This window comes from Rhinolophus hipposideros, assembly GCF_964194185.1.
Source record: "Rhinolophus hipposideros genome assembly, chromosome: 3".
Taxonomy (NCBI): Eukaryota; Metazoa; Chordata; class Mammalia; order Chiroptera; family Rhinolophidae; genus Rhinolophus; species Rhinolophus hipposideros.
The window spans coordinates 108859136-108873136 of NC_138049.1; the positions used below are offsets into that span (position 1 = coordinate 108859136).

A 14001-nucleotide genomic window follows, 5' to 3' on the forward strand; every position below is an offset into this window, starting at 1 on the left:
AGTTAGAAGGGAATATTTAGGAGTTTCACAGTAATGTTGGAGAATTAGGGAATAATGTGTAATTATAAAACGAATCAAATGAAAAGATAAGGCCACTAATAAATCCAATATGATCAAATTTCACAGAAAAACAAAATATATTGAGACTACATGTCTCAGTATGAAAAGATATATTGTGCTGAGAGGATAGAAGATGGGTGTCATGCAGGATCTCAGCTCCGCTCCACGCATAAGAATGTAGGATATGGTGAGGCCAAAAAGGAACACCCACGGAGCCATAGATAGGGGAGTCATACTACTGTATTCTCGCTGGCGGCTGTGTTGGAGACACAGAGAGCAAACATATGACGCCAGTACCCCAACAAGGGGTACTGCTAGCAGTCCTGCTGGCAGCCGTGCGAGACACACACAGGAAGTACAATCCACGCGATGCACAATCTGCCGTCCACTTTTCTCCCTCTCAACCAACCAACGCAGTCACAGTTGACACAGGAGACAGGAGCCACACGACCCGCAATCCACTGTCCACTTCTCTGCCAACCAACCCCCCACTTGCTAGCTGCAATCAGCTTCTCAGCCAACCAACCAACCCCTTGCTAACAGCAATCCGTACTTGCTAGCGTAGCCACAGCAGTTATATCAATGGCTGATGGCTAACTGGTTACAGCTGAAGGCCATCTACTACCCCCCCCCAACACCTTTCTGTTACGGAGCGAGTCCCCAAGAAATGACCACGGAGCCGAATTGGACAAATTAACAAGGCCTTTATTACAGATTCGAATCTGGGCTCAAGCCTCCACTGACATAGCAGTGAGCGAGAGCCCTGAGCACTGTTTCCCATCCCTATTTATTCTTTTCTGTTACTTGTCCTTTTTCTGATTTATGTGTCTTGGAGAAAAAAGGGGTGCTGGTTATTATTATTTTTTAAGGGGATGTTCTCAGGGGTAGGTTTCCTTAAGGGGATGTTCCCAGGGGTAAGGGGATGTTCTGCTTATCTTTGCTGCAGCAACAGGATCTGCTTATCTTTGCTGCAGCAACAGGATATCTAGTTTTGGGGTAAGCTTAACTGGGTACATGGTTTTAACGGAAGATATGTTCGGGTGGCCGAAAATTTCCCACGGCACTTTTGCTCTGACCTGCTTATCTTCCATTGTTAAGTAGATTGCCTAAAGTGAATTGAGGCACGGTTTTTTTTTTTTTTTTTCTTTTCTTGACCTCCTTGTCACATTCCCTACTGGTCTTACCCGGGAATCAAATCATTGATTCTCGATCTTCTTCTGGGAAGTTAGCGTCATCTAGGGCTAAGTTTTGATAGTGAGTACGAACCATGAGGACCTTGACAGCTTGGACCCTAGAGTGAACTAGGTTGGCTAGAGATCGAAATATGTAGGGTCCGATAGTGACTATTAAGATGAGGAGAACTAGGGGCCCAGCGGCCACACTAAGGAGAGTAGTGAGGCATGGGGACCAGGAAAATAGGTTCGCATACCAGTTTCCTTGCCTGGCTCGCTCTTCCTCTCTTTCCTTGAGTCTCCGTCTAAGCTGGCTAAGACTTTTTTTATGACCCCAGAATGGTTAGTATAGAAACAACAGGCTTCTCCCCAGGGCGAGGCATAGTCCTCCTTGTTTAAGGAAAAGGAGGTCGAGGCCTCTTTTCTTCTGGAGAACAAACTCGGCAAGGGAGCTCAGAGAGCTTTTAAGTTTTGTAACTGTTCCCGGCAAGGGAGCTCAGAGAGCTTTTAAGTTTTGTAACCGTTTCCTCAAGGGTACTGAGGTCTAAGTCCACTTGTCTAGTTAACTCTCAGTAATCTTGGTCTTGTTTAACGAGGGAGGCAGTACCGACCGCAGTGGAACCGGCGACACCCAATGCGATCAAGAGTGGGATTAGGACTGGGGCCCTCTTGGCCCTATGGGGCTCTAACCCTAGATGTTCTCTACCCGCTTCACCAGAATGATAATAGACCTGAGGAAGAATACGGGTAAGGATACAGAGTCCTAAAGAGTTGTTGTTTATGATAGCAGGGAGGTAAGCACAAGGGGTGATACCCTCCGTGCAGGCTCACCAAGTCCCTTCGGGGGCGACGAGAAGGACATTTTCCCCGTCGGTCTCTGTCTCTGGAAGGATGATGGTCTGAACACAGGAGGATGAATAAGGAGAATCCTCTATGCGAAAGTTGGCTGGGAAAAGGCATGTGCCTTCTCCTTGCAGGTCGTCAAGAGGTAGTTTTGGGTGGGCTCCCCACGGGCAGACGTGTTTTAGGAGAGTCCCTGGAGAGGGGGTCTGACAGGTCCCCGGTGCGTCTGGAGCCCCCGTGGCGAGCGACCCTCCGGAATCTTAGGTGCTGGTCGGTCGTGGTCCAAGGGGCTAGGGTGACACAGCCTCAGGCAGCGCAGTAGAAGTCGTTTTTTCCCTCACATTCGCTAGGCCCTATAGGCGGCTGGTCGATGTTGTGAGCTGGTTGTCGGGACCGTCCCTTAACCGCAGTCGGGGTGCTCAGGATCACCGTGAATGGGCCAGTCCATCTGGGTTTAAGCTGGCCTGGGTTGAGCTTTTTGACCCAGACTAATTTACCAGGTTTAATAACAGGAGTCCTCACTGGGCTGGAAGTCTCCGGGTCTTTTTCTCCACACACCACATTTTGAGCTGTGTTCCGTGCTACCTGGAGAGCCTGTAAAGACTTAAGAAGATTATGGTTTTTGATGGCCCCCAGCTGTTTTTCCCCAACCGGGGTAGGAGTGGAGGAGGATGCCCAAACATTATTTTATAAGGAGTAAAACCCTGGGTATACGGAGTACACCGGGCCCTCAGGAGGGCGAAAGGGAGAAGACTTACCCAATCACCGCCAGTTTCCAGCTTTAATTTTGTTAGGGTTTCCTTAAGAGTCCGATTTATCCTTTCTACCTGGCCAGAACTCTGTGGTCTATATATGTAGTGGAGTTTCCACTTAATTTTTAAGGTGGACGCCAATAACTGGGTGACCTGGGCGGTGAACGCCGGGCCATTGTCAGATCCCAAGTATAGCGGTAGGCCAAACCGAGGGAGAATTTCAGAAACCAATTGTTTAACTACTACCTGGGCTGTCTCTTGTCTGGTTGCATAAGCCTCTGGCCATCCTGAGAAAGTATCTACCATGACGAGGAGGTACTTGTACCCTCCTTTGGCTGGTGGCAACTCAGTGAAGTCTAACTCCCAATGTTCACCTGGGGACCCTCCCCTAAACCGGAGCCCAGGTTCCTTGACGGGAGTAGGGTTGGAGTTCACTTGAGCACAAGTCTGACATCTCCTTGCGATGTCCTGGGTCATCTTATAGAGTCCCTTTATGAAAAAATTTTTTTCTCAAGAGTTCTGCGAGCTTGGTACCACCTAGATGCATACTTTTGTGGATCTGTTCGGCGATTAGTCTGCCCAAGCTTTGAGGAAGTAAGGTCCTTTTATCTGGGAACTGGATCTATCCTTTTTCTGTTTCGGTTCCTCCCAGTTTATATCCTAATTCCCTTTCTTCTGGTGTGTAATACGGGCCCGGAGGGAGGGTGACCTCATGGAGGCTCAGGACTTGTAGGGACCCTACTGGTCTTTTGGCGACGTCTCGGGCTGTCCGGTCGGCAAACCTGTTTTCCTGTGACACTATTGATTTGTCCTTTTGGTGCTGCCGGCACTGGATGACTGCTACTGCAGTAGGACCCCAGATGGAGGCCAGTAGGGTCAGGATTTCCTGGGAGTTTTTAATGTCCTTTCCTCCTGCCGTGAGGTGGATCTAACAGGAGGACCTGGTATTGGGTCACTCTGGCATTTGACAGCCACCTCTCTGGTGGAGACCGCAGTAAGCCCTCAATACCATGAGGGGCAGTGACCTGGAGGTTCTGCTCAAACGTTAGTTTCAGAGGCTTTTTTTTTTACCAAGAAGGCAGTGGCAGCGATGGCCCGGAGGCACCCAGGCTAGCCAGCAGCTACGGGATCCAGTCACTTAGATAAGTAAGCCACGGGGCGTTTCTAGGGCCCCAAGGTCTGGGTCAAAACTCCTTTTGCGATCCCCTTAGACTCAGCCACAAATAGTTGGAAGGGCTTCTCCAGGTCAGGGAGAGCTAGGACGGGGGCACTCACCAGGGCTGTCTTGAGTGCGGTGAAGGCTTTTTCTTTGTTTTCTGTCCACTTGAGGTCTGTTTCTTTTCCCCCGGTTGCTGCGTACAGAGGCTTGGCGATCTCAGCAAACCCGAGGATCCAGAGTCTGTAATAGCCCACGGCCCCAAGGAATTCCCGTACTTGCCTCTTAGTCCGTGGCGTGGGGATTTGGAGAATCGCCTGGATCCGGCTCCGGGATAAAGTGCGCTTCCCCTCTTGGATAAGATAACCCAGATAGGTGAACTTCGTCCTGCAGAGCTGGGCCTTTTTGGCAGAGACACGATACCCCAACGAACCCAGGTTTTGGGGAAGGCCCCCCTGAGTAAGGGCTCGGGGCACTCGGAGATAATTAAAAAGGAGTGGGTATCTGTCTTTTCCCCGAGATTGGAGACCCAGGCTCGGGACCACGGATATGATTTGGACTTCCCAGTGGCCCCTCGGATGAGCACCCTTTCTTTCGAGAGGAGTCCTTCAGGTTTCAGCAAAACAGAGTGGGTTGTCCCAGTATCTACCAGAAAGTCAATGGGCTTTTCCCCCACATTCAGCCATTACCCGGGGCTCCTGGGGGGTAGGGGAGCCCTGACCCTCCCAGTCTGTCTCTTTTACTAGGATGGGGGCGGCTCTGTCCCTCCCACTCTGGGGTTTCTTAGGGCACTCTCTCTTCCAATGGCCGATCTTTTTGTAGTATGTACACTGGTTTTTCCCCAGTTGTTCCCGCTCTTTCCTTTGTTCCTGGCCAGGCGTCTTGTCTCTCCCTCGTCCCTTTTTTTCTTTCTATATTGTAAGTAGGACTTTAGCCATTTTTTTGGTTTAAGACCTGAGATGGGTCTTCTCTATTTTTAAAAACTTTTTGGGCCTCGGCCAGCAACTCAGACAGAGACTTCCCTTCGAAGCCTTCTAACTTCTGTAGTTTGCGTCTAATATCTGGGGCTGACTGGGCTACTAACTGGACTGCAAGGGCCGCCCGATTGGCTGGGGCGTCAGGGTCCATAGGCATGTAAGTCAGGTAAGCTTCACATAGCCTCTCGAGATACGCCAACGGGCTTTCAGTCGGCCCCTGCCTTACCCCGGTCACCCCAGATAGACTGGTGGGTCTCCTAGCCGCAGCTCGGACACCCCTGAAAAGAACCTGGCGGCAATGGCTCAAAGCCCCTCCTCTAACCAATGAACTACAGCTTCAGTTAGGACGGGTGCGGGAAAGACAGCCTCCACCTGATCAGGGTGAGCGGAAGGCTGCCCGCGGGCACCAAGAACCCGCCTTCTCCCCTCGGTCCCAACTCCCTCCTCTTCGGCGAACAGAGCGCTCAGCAGCAGCCACAATCATCTCACGCGGGCTGGCGGGCGAAAAATACCGATTCAAGGAGAACAATAAGACCCTGGGGGTTCTGGGGAAAAAAAGGATTCTGATTTTTCCAATTGTATAAGTCAGAAGTGGTGAAGGGAACATAAGTCCGTAGCGGGACCCCTCCCGGGCCAGTTTTTCCCACCTCCCAGAGGGGTAAAATAGGAACTGCCTGAGCCTCTCCAAAAAGTGCCCCCGAACGGGTGTGCGAGGAACTTAAAGAATTACGGGGGCTTAGAGGGCTCCCTTCCCCAGTGGAAGAACCAGGCGAACTCGATTCCCCAGCCGGGCCAGTCTAAATCTGGCTCCCTCGACCTGCGCCCCGGGGTTCCCGCTCCCCACTGAGGCCAGCCAGAGACGGGTAGAGCGGGCCGGGAGGAACCCGGACGGATCCCCCCCTCCTCGCTCCCCCACAACTCCCCGGACAGGCGCCGCCGCTGCACGGGGGTGGCCGCCGATGGGGGACGGGATCCTCCCCTGGGGCTGAAAGAACCGGCGGGGCAGGAAGAGGCTGTTCAGTCCTGGGTCTCTCTGTCTGGCCCGGGGACTTAGCCAACAGAACTGATCGTTTTCGCTTTTTTTTTTCCGATTTCTGGGGAGGGCAATCACAGGCCTTCAGGTAACCTGGATTGTCAGTTACAATATCAATCTAGATATCTATGTAGGGAATTTGTTCGGGGTGGCCGGTCTTCCCATAAGTGATTCGCCGAATTTTGTAACAGAAATCTAGATCGAAGGTCCCCGTAGAAGGCCACCCGACCCCAAAAGTGGGCCACTCTAGTTCACAGAATTTCCGGAGAGAGAAGGCGTCCACAGGCACCCTGTAGCCGTCTGCCCTCCTCCCGAAATTTTGAAAGTTCTTAATAACACAGTCGAGGGGACTCAATCCCCTGGCTTGTGAATTTCCCTGACCCATGTTCGCTTGCGCGCCAAGACAATAGACACTCAGACAACACAGAACACAAAGACAGATCCAGAATCCCAAAGCTGTCCACAAACACGACAGTTGACAGAATTGAGATTGGAGACTGGGGCGGCTGGAGCCCCAATCTGCCCAAACCAGGACCTCGACGGTCGTCACCGTCTAGGCTGTGGACTGGAAGTTCCGCGGCGTCCCGCCTTCCAAACGTCCACCACTCAGGGTACGTACCAAACCAGAAACAAAACAAAACAGGAATGACAGAGGCCTGACTTACCCGGCGCCGCTAGCTAGTTGGTCCGGAGGGAGTCTCCGCTGGTCGTTGATTCAGGAATTTAGGTGGTTATAGGGGAGCCTCTGGGCTCCCTCCAACCTTGAGGAGGGGGCTCCAGGGCATCCCGGTGGCGATCTCGCTGGGGCCTCCAAATGTTACGGAGCGAGTCCCCAAGAAATGACCACGGAGCCGAATTGGACAAATTAACAAGGCCTTTATTACAGATTCGAATCTGGGCTCAAGCCTCCACTGACATAGCAGTGAGCGAGAGCCCTGAGCACTGTTTCCCATCCCTATTTATTCTTTTCTGTTACTTGTCCTTTTTCTGATTTATGTGTCTTGGAGAAAAAAGGGGTGCTGGTTATTATTATTTTTTAAGGGGATGTTCTCAGGGGTAGGTTTCCTTAAGGGGATGTTCCCAGGGGTAAGGGGATGTTCTGCTTATCTTTGCTGCAGCAACAGGATCTGCTTATCTTTGCTGCAGCAACAGGATATCTAGTTTTGGGGTAAGCTTAACTGGGTACATGGTTTTAACGGAAGATATGTTCGGGTGGCCGAAAATTTCCCACGGCACTTTTGCTCTGACCTGCTTATCTTCCATTGTTAAGTAGATTGCCTAAAGTGAATTGAGGCACGGTTTTTTTTTTTTTTTCTTTTCTTGACCTCCTTGTCACACTTTCCACATGAGACCGAGAGCCTGGAAACTGCTCTCTGGGGACTCTGTCCCCACAATGGGAATTAGTTATGGAATAATAAGTACCAGAGCTCAATTCTCAAATTCTAAAATAGAAAAGACAAGTGTCTAAAATAGAAAAGGACAAGTAAGGAAATAGCAGTGGGAATATGTTATTTTATCATAAACTTATTTTATGCTCTCATAGTATCCAATGTTTGTTTTTGTTTTTTGCAACATTGTAATTCTTAATTTTGAATTGAAAGTTAAACACCTAAGTGTTAACAACTTAAACACCAAAGTATAAAAGTGAAAATAGTAGTTTCTGTCTCCTTTTCTATGCCTGATGACATGTAACTATCAAGAACTATGAACAATTTAATAGTTGTAAAATAACAAATTAGCCTGCCACAATTTCAGGTTGCTAGTGGAAGACGAAAGACTATTGGGCCAGAGATGTTAGGGAGGCAAAATTTTACCTCTGCCCTCAGGGTTTTCAGCAAGGCCTGACAAGACAGATGAACAGGAGAAAAGCAAACAAAGTTACTATAAGTGTTACCAGAGAGTGAGTCCTCTTTGGCACGATGTCCAGGTTCTTGGCATCTCAAGCAAAGAATTGAACGAGACACAGAAATGAAGTGGTGAAAGAATAGTTTATTAGAAGAGATAGTACATTTCAAAGAAATAGAAGCGGACCAGAGCACTAGAAAATGGCTCAAGAGGCTCAAGGTGACACTATTAGGAGATAAAGTACACTCCAACAAGTTTGGAGCGGGCCAAGAAAAAGAAGAGGCTCAAAATGCTCTGACTGGCGAGGACTTGGAGTTTTTATCCTTTTTTCTTTAGAATGGACTGTTCCTTTGCAGGTGTGGGACCACTTGATTGACACCTGATTGACAAGAGGCTATTACCTCATCTTTTCAGATTGCGCATATGTGAGTGGCCTTTAATCTAGCTGGGTACTTTGTACCCATTTGTTCCTCACAGGGGTAGATAATTACGATGAAAAGGGGGAAGTTTTGGACAAAGAGAGGAAGTCTTTTAGGCAATTGAATACTATGGGTTATGCAGGAATGCAGAGACCAGATGCCTATCTCTAACTGCCTGCCTAGTTTTCCCCTTGAGAGATGTGATGCCCATAAAATCTCTATGGGAAGTTGAGGGACAGAAGGTCTGTTTTTCTGTACCTTTTTCCTGCTGGGCAGGGGTGTAGAGCTGTCCCTACCTATTGTGGGATTCATGGAACTCTCACCCTATCTTATCTAGATGAGAGGAAGGGGTCCCGAGATCCCCTGGAAGACTGTGTTGACTTCTTTTGTTAGGAATGGCAATCTTGCTGGGGTATTGTCATGCAACAGACCCTGCTCATGGTGCCATTCGTCATGCGAGGCGGCCTGCAGGGTCTCTGGTCCTGCTCCCCACATAGAACGCAGGATATGGCTAGGCCAAAAAGGAACACCCACGGAGCCACAGGTAGGGGACTCATACCACTATAGTCTCACTGGAGGCTGGATCCACACGACCTGCAACTGCTGTCCGCTTCTCTGCTGCCAACCAACTGACCAACCAGCGCAGCCGCGGCAGTTACATCAGTGGCTAATTGGCTAACTGGTTACAGCTGACGGTCAATAAGCCACAACTGATGATCATCTACTACCCGAGCCAGCACCTTTCCACGTGAGGCTGAGTGCCTTGAAACTGCTCTCTGGGACTCTTTCCGCACACTCCACCTCTACAGGGTCTCGCCTCACAATCTATATGAAAAGCATCTTCCATGAGGGTCCCTGTGCCATATTAGCCTACAGGCACCTACGGATGGAAAGAAACAGTAGTCTTAGGAACCAACAAGGGCAAATCCCTTTCATCTCGGGAAGATACATACTAGCTTTTTGTCCTGGGAAAGGAGGGTCGCTGCCACTGGCACTTTTCCCGGTTTGTGGTACCAGACCTTTATGGCATTGCTTGGGGTCCCTTGCATAGTTTCAACATGTAACAGAACAGGGGACCCCACTGTGGGGACAGAGTTGTGGACATCTTACACCAAGGCCACCACCCACTCAGACACCTGGCACGGCGAGCAGGATTCCGGCCAGGTAGGAATGGTGTCTGACTCTGGGCAGCAGGACAGGTGGCCCCCAGACAGTGTGTGGTGCCCGGTGGCCACTGTTCTCAGGAGTTGGACCCCCAAGGAGGGGTGGGAGGACATGGATGGCTCTCCGGCCAGCATGGAGAGGCCCCTGCAGGCTCTGGCTGAGCGGTTGCCGGAGGAGGAGAAGGCTACAGCCAGCTGCGAGGGCTGGATGTTCCTCGGCCTTGAGTCTCAACAGGGAAAGTACGCTTAATGAAATGGCCCAGGTTGGGAAGCGTTGGAAGCTCAGGTCCGCCTGTTAGAAGAGGGGCCCCACAGTGGTGACTCTGAGGCAGAGGCAGAGGAAGCCAGTGGAGACAATGTAGCTCCCAACCCCCAAGCCCCGCCAATCTTGAAGCAAAGGGTAAAACGTGAGCAACCTTTGGGCCCTGGGGGCATTGCTGCAGGCAACCCAGCTGTGACTGAGTTCACGACCTACACCCCTTACACTCCCACTGAGTTGCAGGAGCTGGGGAGGCGGTACAGACAGAGCCCTGGAGAGCCAGTCTCAGCTTGGCTACTACATTTATGGGACGAGGGAGCAGACAACATTCTCTGCTCCCCAGGCGAGATGGGAAAGCTAGCCTTCGTGACAGTCATTCTGTCCCTGCCAGAAAGGTTACAGAACTGCCATAGGTTGGCCCAAAACCAGGGCAATCACACTCTAATGGAGTGGCTCACTGCTGCGGTACACACAGTATGGGGACAGGCTGGTGAGCTGCCAGACACTGTGAGTCAATGGCAGTCATATATGGAACTTACTCAAATCATCCGTAAAAGGGTATGAGACATGCTATTTTCAACCATAATATGCAGGGGCCGGATGACAAGCTTTTTACAGCCAGCATGAAATCTGGTTTTGGATACTGCACCTGTGAGTGCTTTTGGATCCTTGGTTGCCATTCTCACGCCCTGTGTGGGGCGGCGGATCCATGAAGTTACAACTGTCATGGCCACCCTAGGGGATGTTGAAATCTGGAGGCAAAGGAAGTTAAAACAGGAGGTCCAAGCAGTTGAGACCTGGAAGCCCAAACCAAAGGTAAAGGGGCGAGGTCGCGGGCCTCAGAGAGTAACGTGCGCACAGATGTGGCGTGATCTCGTGGCAGCAGGGGTCGATCGGGAGAAGATAGACCCACAACCCAATGCACTCTTGTTGAAACTTTGGAAACAGTTGTGTCCGGAACAGCAATTCCGGAGAAGCCTAAAGGAGAAGTCTAGGAAAGTGTGACCTGTTTCCCTCCAGGACTTCATGCAGCCACTTGAGGCCGACTCCTTTCAGCTTGATTAGGGGTGGGGCCAAGGTACCCGGTCAGAGGGGACAAGCATGGACCGGAGACCCCACGTGGAACTGTCCATACATTGGTCCCTTTCTAATGTGCAGAGGGTTTTGGCCCTAGTTGACACTGGTGCAGACCGCAGTCTTGTTTATGGGAACCCAGAACTGTTCCCCAGACCAGCAATCTACATTGATGGTTACGGGGGAAAGACTGTGATTATAAAAGCTGTTTCCTTACCACTGGGTGTAGGGAGGCTTCCCCCTCATACCTACAAGGTTTATGTTTCCCCCATTCCGGAGTATATTCTAGGGGTGGATGTGCTGCATGGCCTCAGCTTACAGACATCGGTAGGAGAGTTCCGTCTCCGGATCTGGGTGGTGAAAGCGGTGACACACGGGCATGCTCATCATCATCCTCAAGTGCTGCCACAGCCCTGGCGTGTGGTTACAGTGCGACAGTACCGCCTGCCAGGAGGACAGGAGGAGATTGGTCGTACAATATTGGAATTGAAGAAGGCACATATTCTGAGGCCAACGCACAGTCCCTTTAACTCCCCAGTATGGCCTGTCAAGAAGCCAGATGAGACCTGGCGAATGACTGTGGACTATAGGGAGTTAAATAAGGTGACACCATCCTTGCATGCTGCAGTGCCTTCAATACATGATTTAATGGATCGTCTGACTGTCAGCCTGGGGACATATCACTATGTAATGGACTTGGCCAATGCTTTTTTCTCCATTGACATTGCACCCGAGTGTCAAGAGCAGTTTGCTTTTACTTGGGACGGGCGGCAGTGGACTTTTCAAGTCCTTCCACAAGGATACTTGCACAGCCCCACTATCTGCCATGGGATCGTGGCCCAGGACTTGGCACAGTGGGATCGCCCGTCCTCTGTGGCCTTGTTTCATTATGTTGATGATAACATCTGATTCTCTTTCAGATTTAGAGCAAGCAGCTCCCTCTCTTCTCTGCCACCTGAAGTCACATGGCTGGGCGGTGAATGAGGAAAAGGTCCAAGGCCCTGGCTTATCCATCAAGTTTTTGGGTGTTTTGTGGTCGGGTAAGACAAAGGTTATACCTGAGGCGATTATTGACAAAATACAAGCCTTTCCCCGGCCGACCAAAGTCTCCCAACTGCAGACGTATTTGGGTCTGCTAGGATATTGGCGGGTGTTTGTACCCCATTTTGCACAAATGGCAAGGCCCTTGTATAACATAAAAAAAAGGGGGGCCTCATGGGATTGGACAGAGGCTATAGAGCAAGCCTTCGTTGCCATGAAACGGGCAGTGCAGCAGGCACAGGCTCTGCAAGTAGTGGACCCTGGCCGCCCATTTGAACTTGATGTTCACATAAGCTTGGGGCCTCTGGCAACGGCAGGAGTGTTTCCGGTTGCCAGTGGGATTTAGGTCCCAATTATGGAAAGGACCGGAAGTCCGCTACTCTCTAATAGAGAAACAGCTGGCCGCTGTGTACGCAGCCCTAGTGGCCACAGAGGCCATTACACGAATGGCATGGGTGTTGGTTCGAACAACCTATCCTGTCCAGGGGTGGGTCGTACGTGGACCCAGGGACCCAAAATGGGGTGGCACAGACCACCACCCTTGCCAAGTGGGGTGCTTACTTGGAGCAACGTAGCACCCTTAGTTCAAGCCCTTTGAGCACAGAGCTACAACAGGTCCTGGGGCCTGTGGAGCTTGTAGCCCAGGCTGAGCCCAGCGCTCTGCAGGACTTGGAACCCTCGCCCTACAAAGAAGGACAACCCCCAGTACTGAAGATGCCTCGTTTACCCATGGTTCTAGTCGAGGGGCTGCAGCTGTTTGGACAGCTATTGGTGTGCAGCCCCAAACGGACACCATTTGGTTTGATACTGGGACGGGCCAGAGCAGCCAGTGGGCTGAATTACGGGCTGTGTGGATGGTAATCAGCCACGAGCCTGGGCCCCTAGTTATTTGTACTGACAGCTGGGCAGTGTTCCGGGGCCTAACCTTGTGGCTCCCTACATGGAAACACCAAAACTGGTTGGTAGGACACCGTCCACTGTGGGGTCAAGCCATGTGGCAGGACCTCTGAGACCTAGGGCAGAGAAAGGCAGTGACTCTAATGCATGTCACAGGTCACTCCCCCTTGTGTCCCCAGGTAATGATGAAGCAGATGCCCTAGCACGGGTCCGATGGTTAGAACGGGCCCCTGCCACTGATGTGGCCCATTGGCTGCACAGGAAATTGCAGCATGCCTGAAGCCGAACCATGTGGCAGGTGAGCAGACGCTGGGGTCTGCCTTTGAAATGGCAGGAGATAGCAGATGCCTGCTATGACTGTGCCGTCTGTGTCCAGAACAGCCCCCAAAGGGGGAGGCTCCCCTGGGAGACACAGCAGATTACGTGAGGGAGGGTGCCCCTCACTCGCTGGCAAGTGGATTACATTGGACCCCTGCCTAAGGCCCGCAATGCGATATACGCATTCACAGCAGTGGACACTGCTACGAGGTTGATGTTTGCTTGGCCGTGTCCGGCTGCGAATCAGCGGCATACAATGGTCGCTCTTACATGGCTGTGCGCCCTCTATGGACGCCCCCAAATCATTGAAAGTGACAGGGGTACCCATTTTACGGGGCAAGAGGTGCAGCGCTGGGCTGCCAGGATGGACGTGCAATGGTTGTTTCATGCTCCGCATAACCCACAAGCAGCTGGCATGACTGAACGCTATAATGGCCTTTTGAAGCAAGGTCTCCGGGTGTCAAAACACCCTCCCACGATGTGTGACTGGGCCTCACGTCTATGGGACTGTCCTGAGAGTCCTGAATGAGAGACCACGGAAGGGAGGGCCCGCACCAGTAGAAGCTCTGCTACATCGAACGGCCACTCCCATTCAATTACAAGTTACCACCAGTGAGACTCTGTTAAAGCCAGGCTACGGCAGAAATGGAAACATTTTGCTGCCAGCACCCACATGCTTGAAAGCAGGGGAACAACAGTAATGGACTTGGCCCTGGCAGGTCAAAAGCCCCCAATATCAGTGGTTGGGCTTGATAGCCTCATGGGGGGCCGGTTTGACTCATGATTTGCAAATGACGCCAGGGGTGGTGGCTGAGTGGCCACCACAAGTGACTGTAGTATACGGAGGTCCCGAAACCGGGATGATTTTGTGGGGAACCTATGTGCTGTTACTATGGCCTATTATGGGGTCTCCCGTTCTGTTACATGTTGAAACTATGCAAGGGACCCCAAGCACTACCATAAAGGTATGGTACCACAAACTGGGAAATGTG

General features: G+C 51.3%; 1 protein-coding gene across 1 annotated transcript; it reads right to left on the bottom strand.

Annotated features, from left to right (window-relative positions):
• Nucleotides 1-746: 746 nt before the first annotated feature.
• LOC308494860 (uncharacterized protein) lies at nucleotides 747-5444 on the bottom strand (the record flags this gene model as incomplete). The annotated part of the gene is made up of 4 exons (XM_081042825.1): nucleotides 747-1709; nucleotides 1754-2678; nucleotides 4103-4589; nucleotides 5368-5444. 3 exons carry the CDS (start codon nucleotides 5442-5444, stop codon nucleotides 2382-2384), a joined length of 861 nt encoding a protein of 286 aa, XP_080898951.1. The 3' UTR covers nucleotides 747-1709; nucleotides 1754-2381.
• Between the last annotated feature and the right edge of the window lie 8557 nt (nucleotides 5445-14001).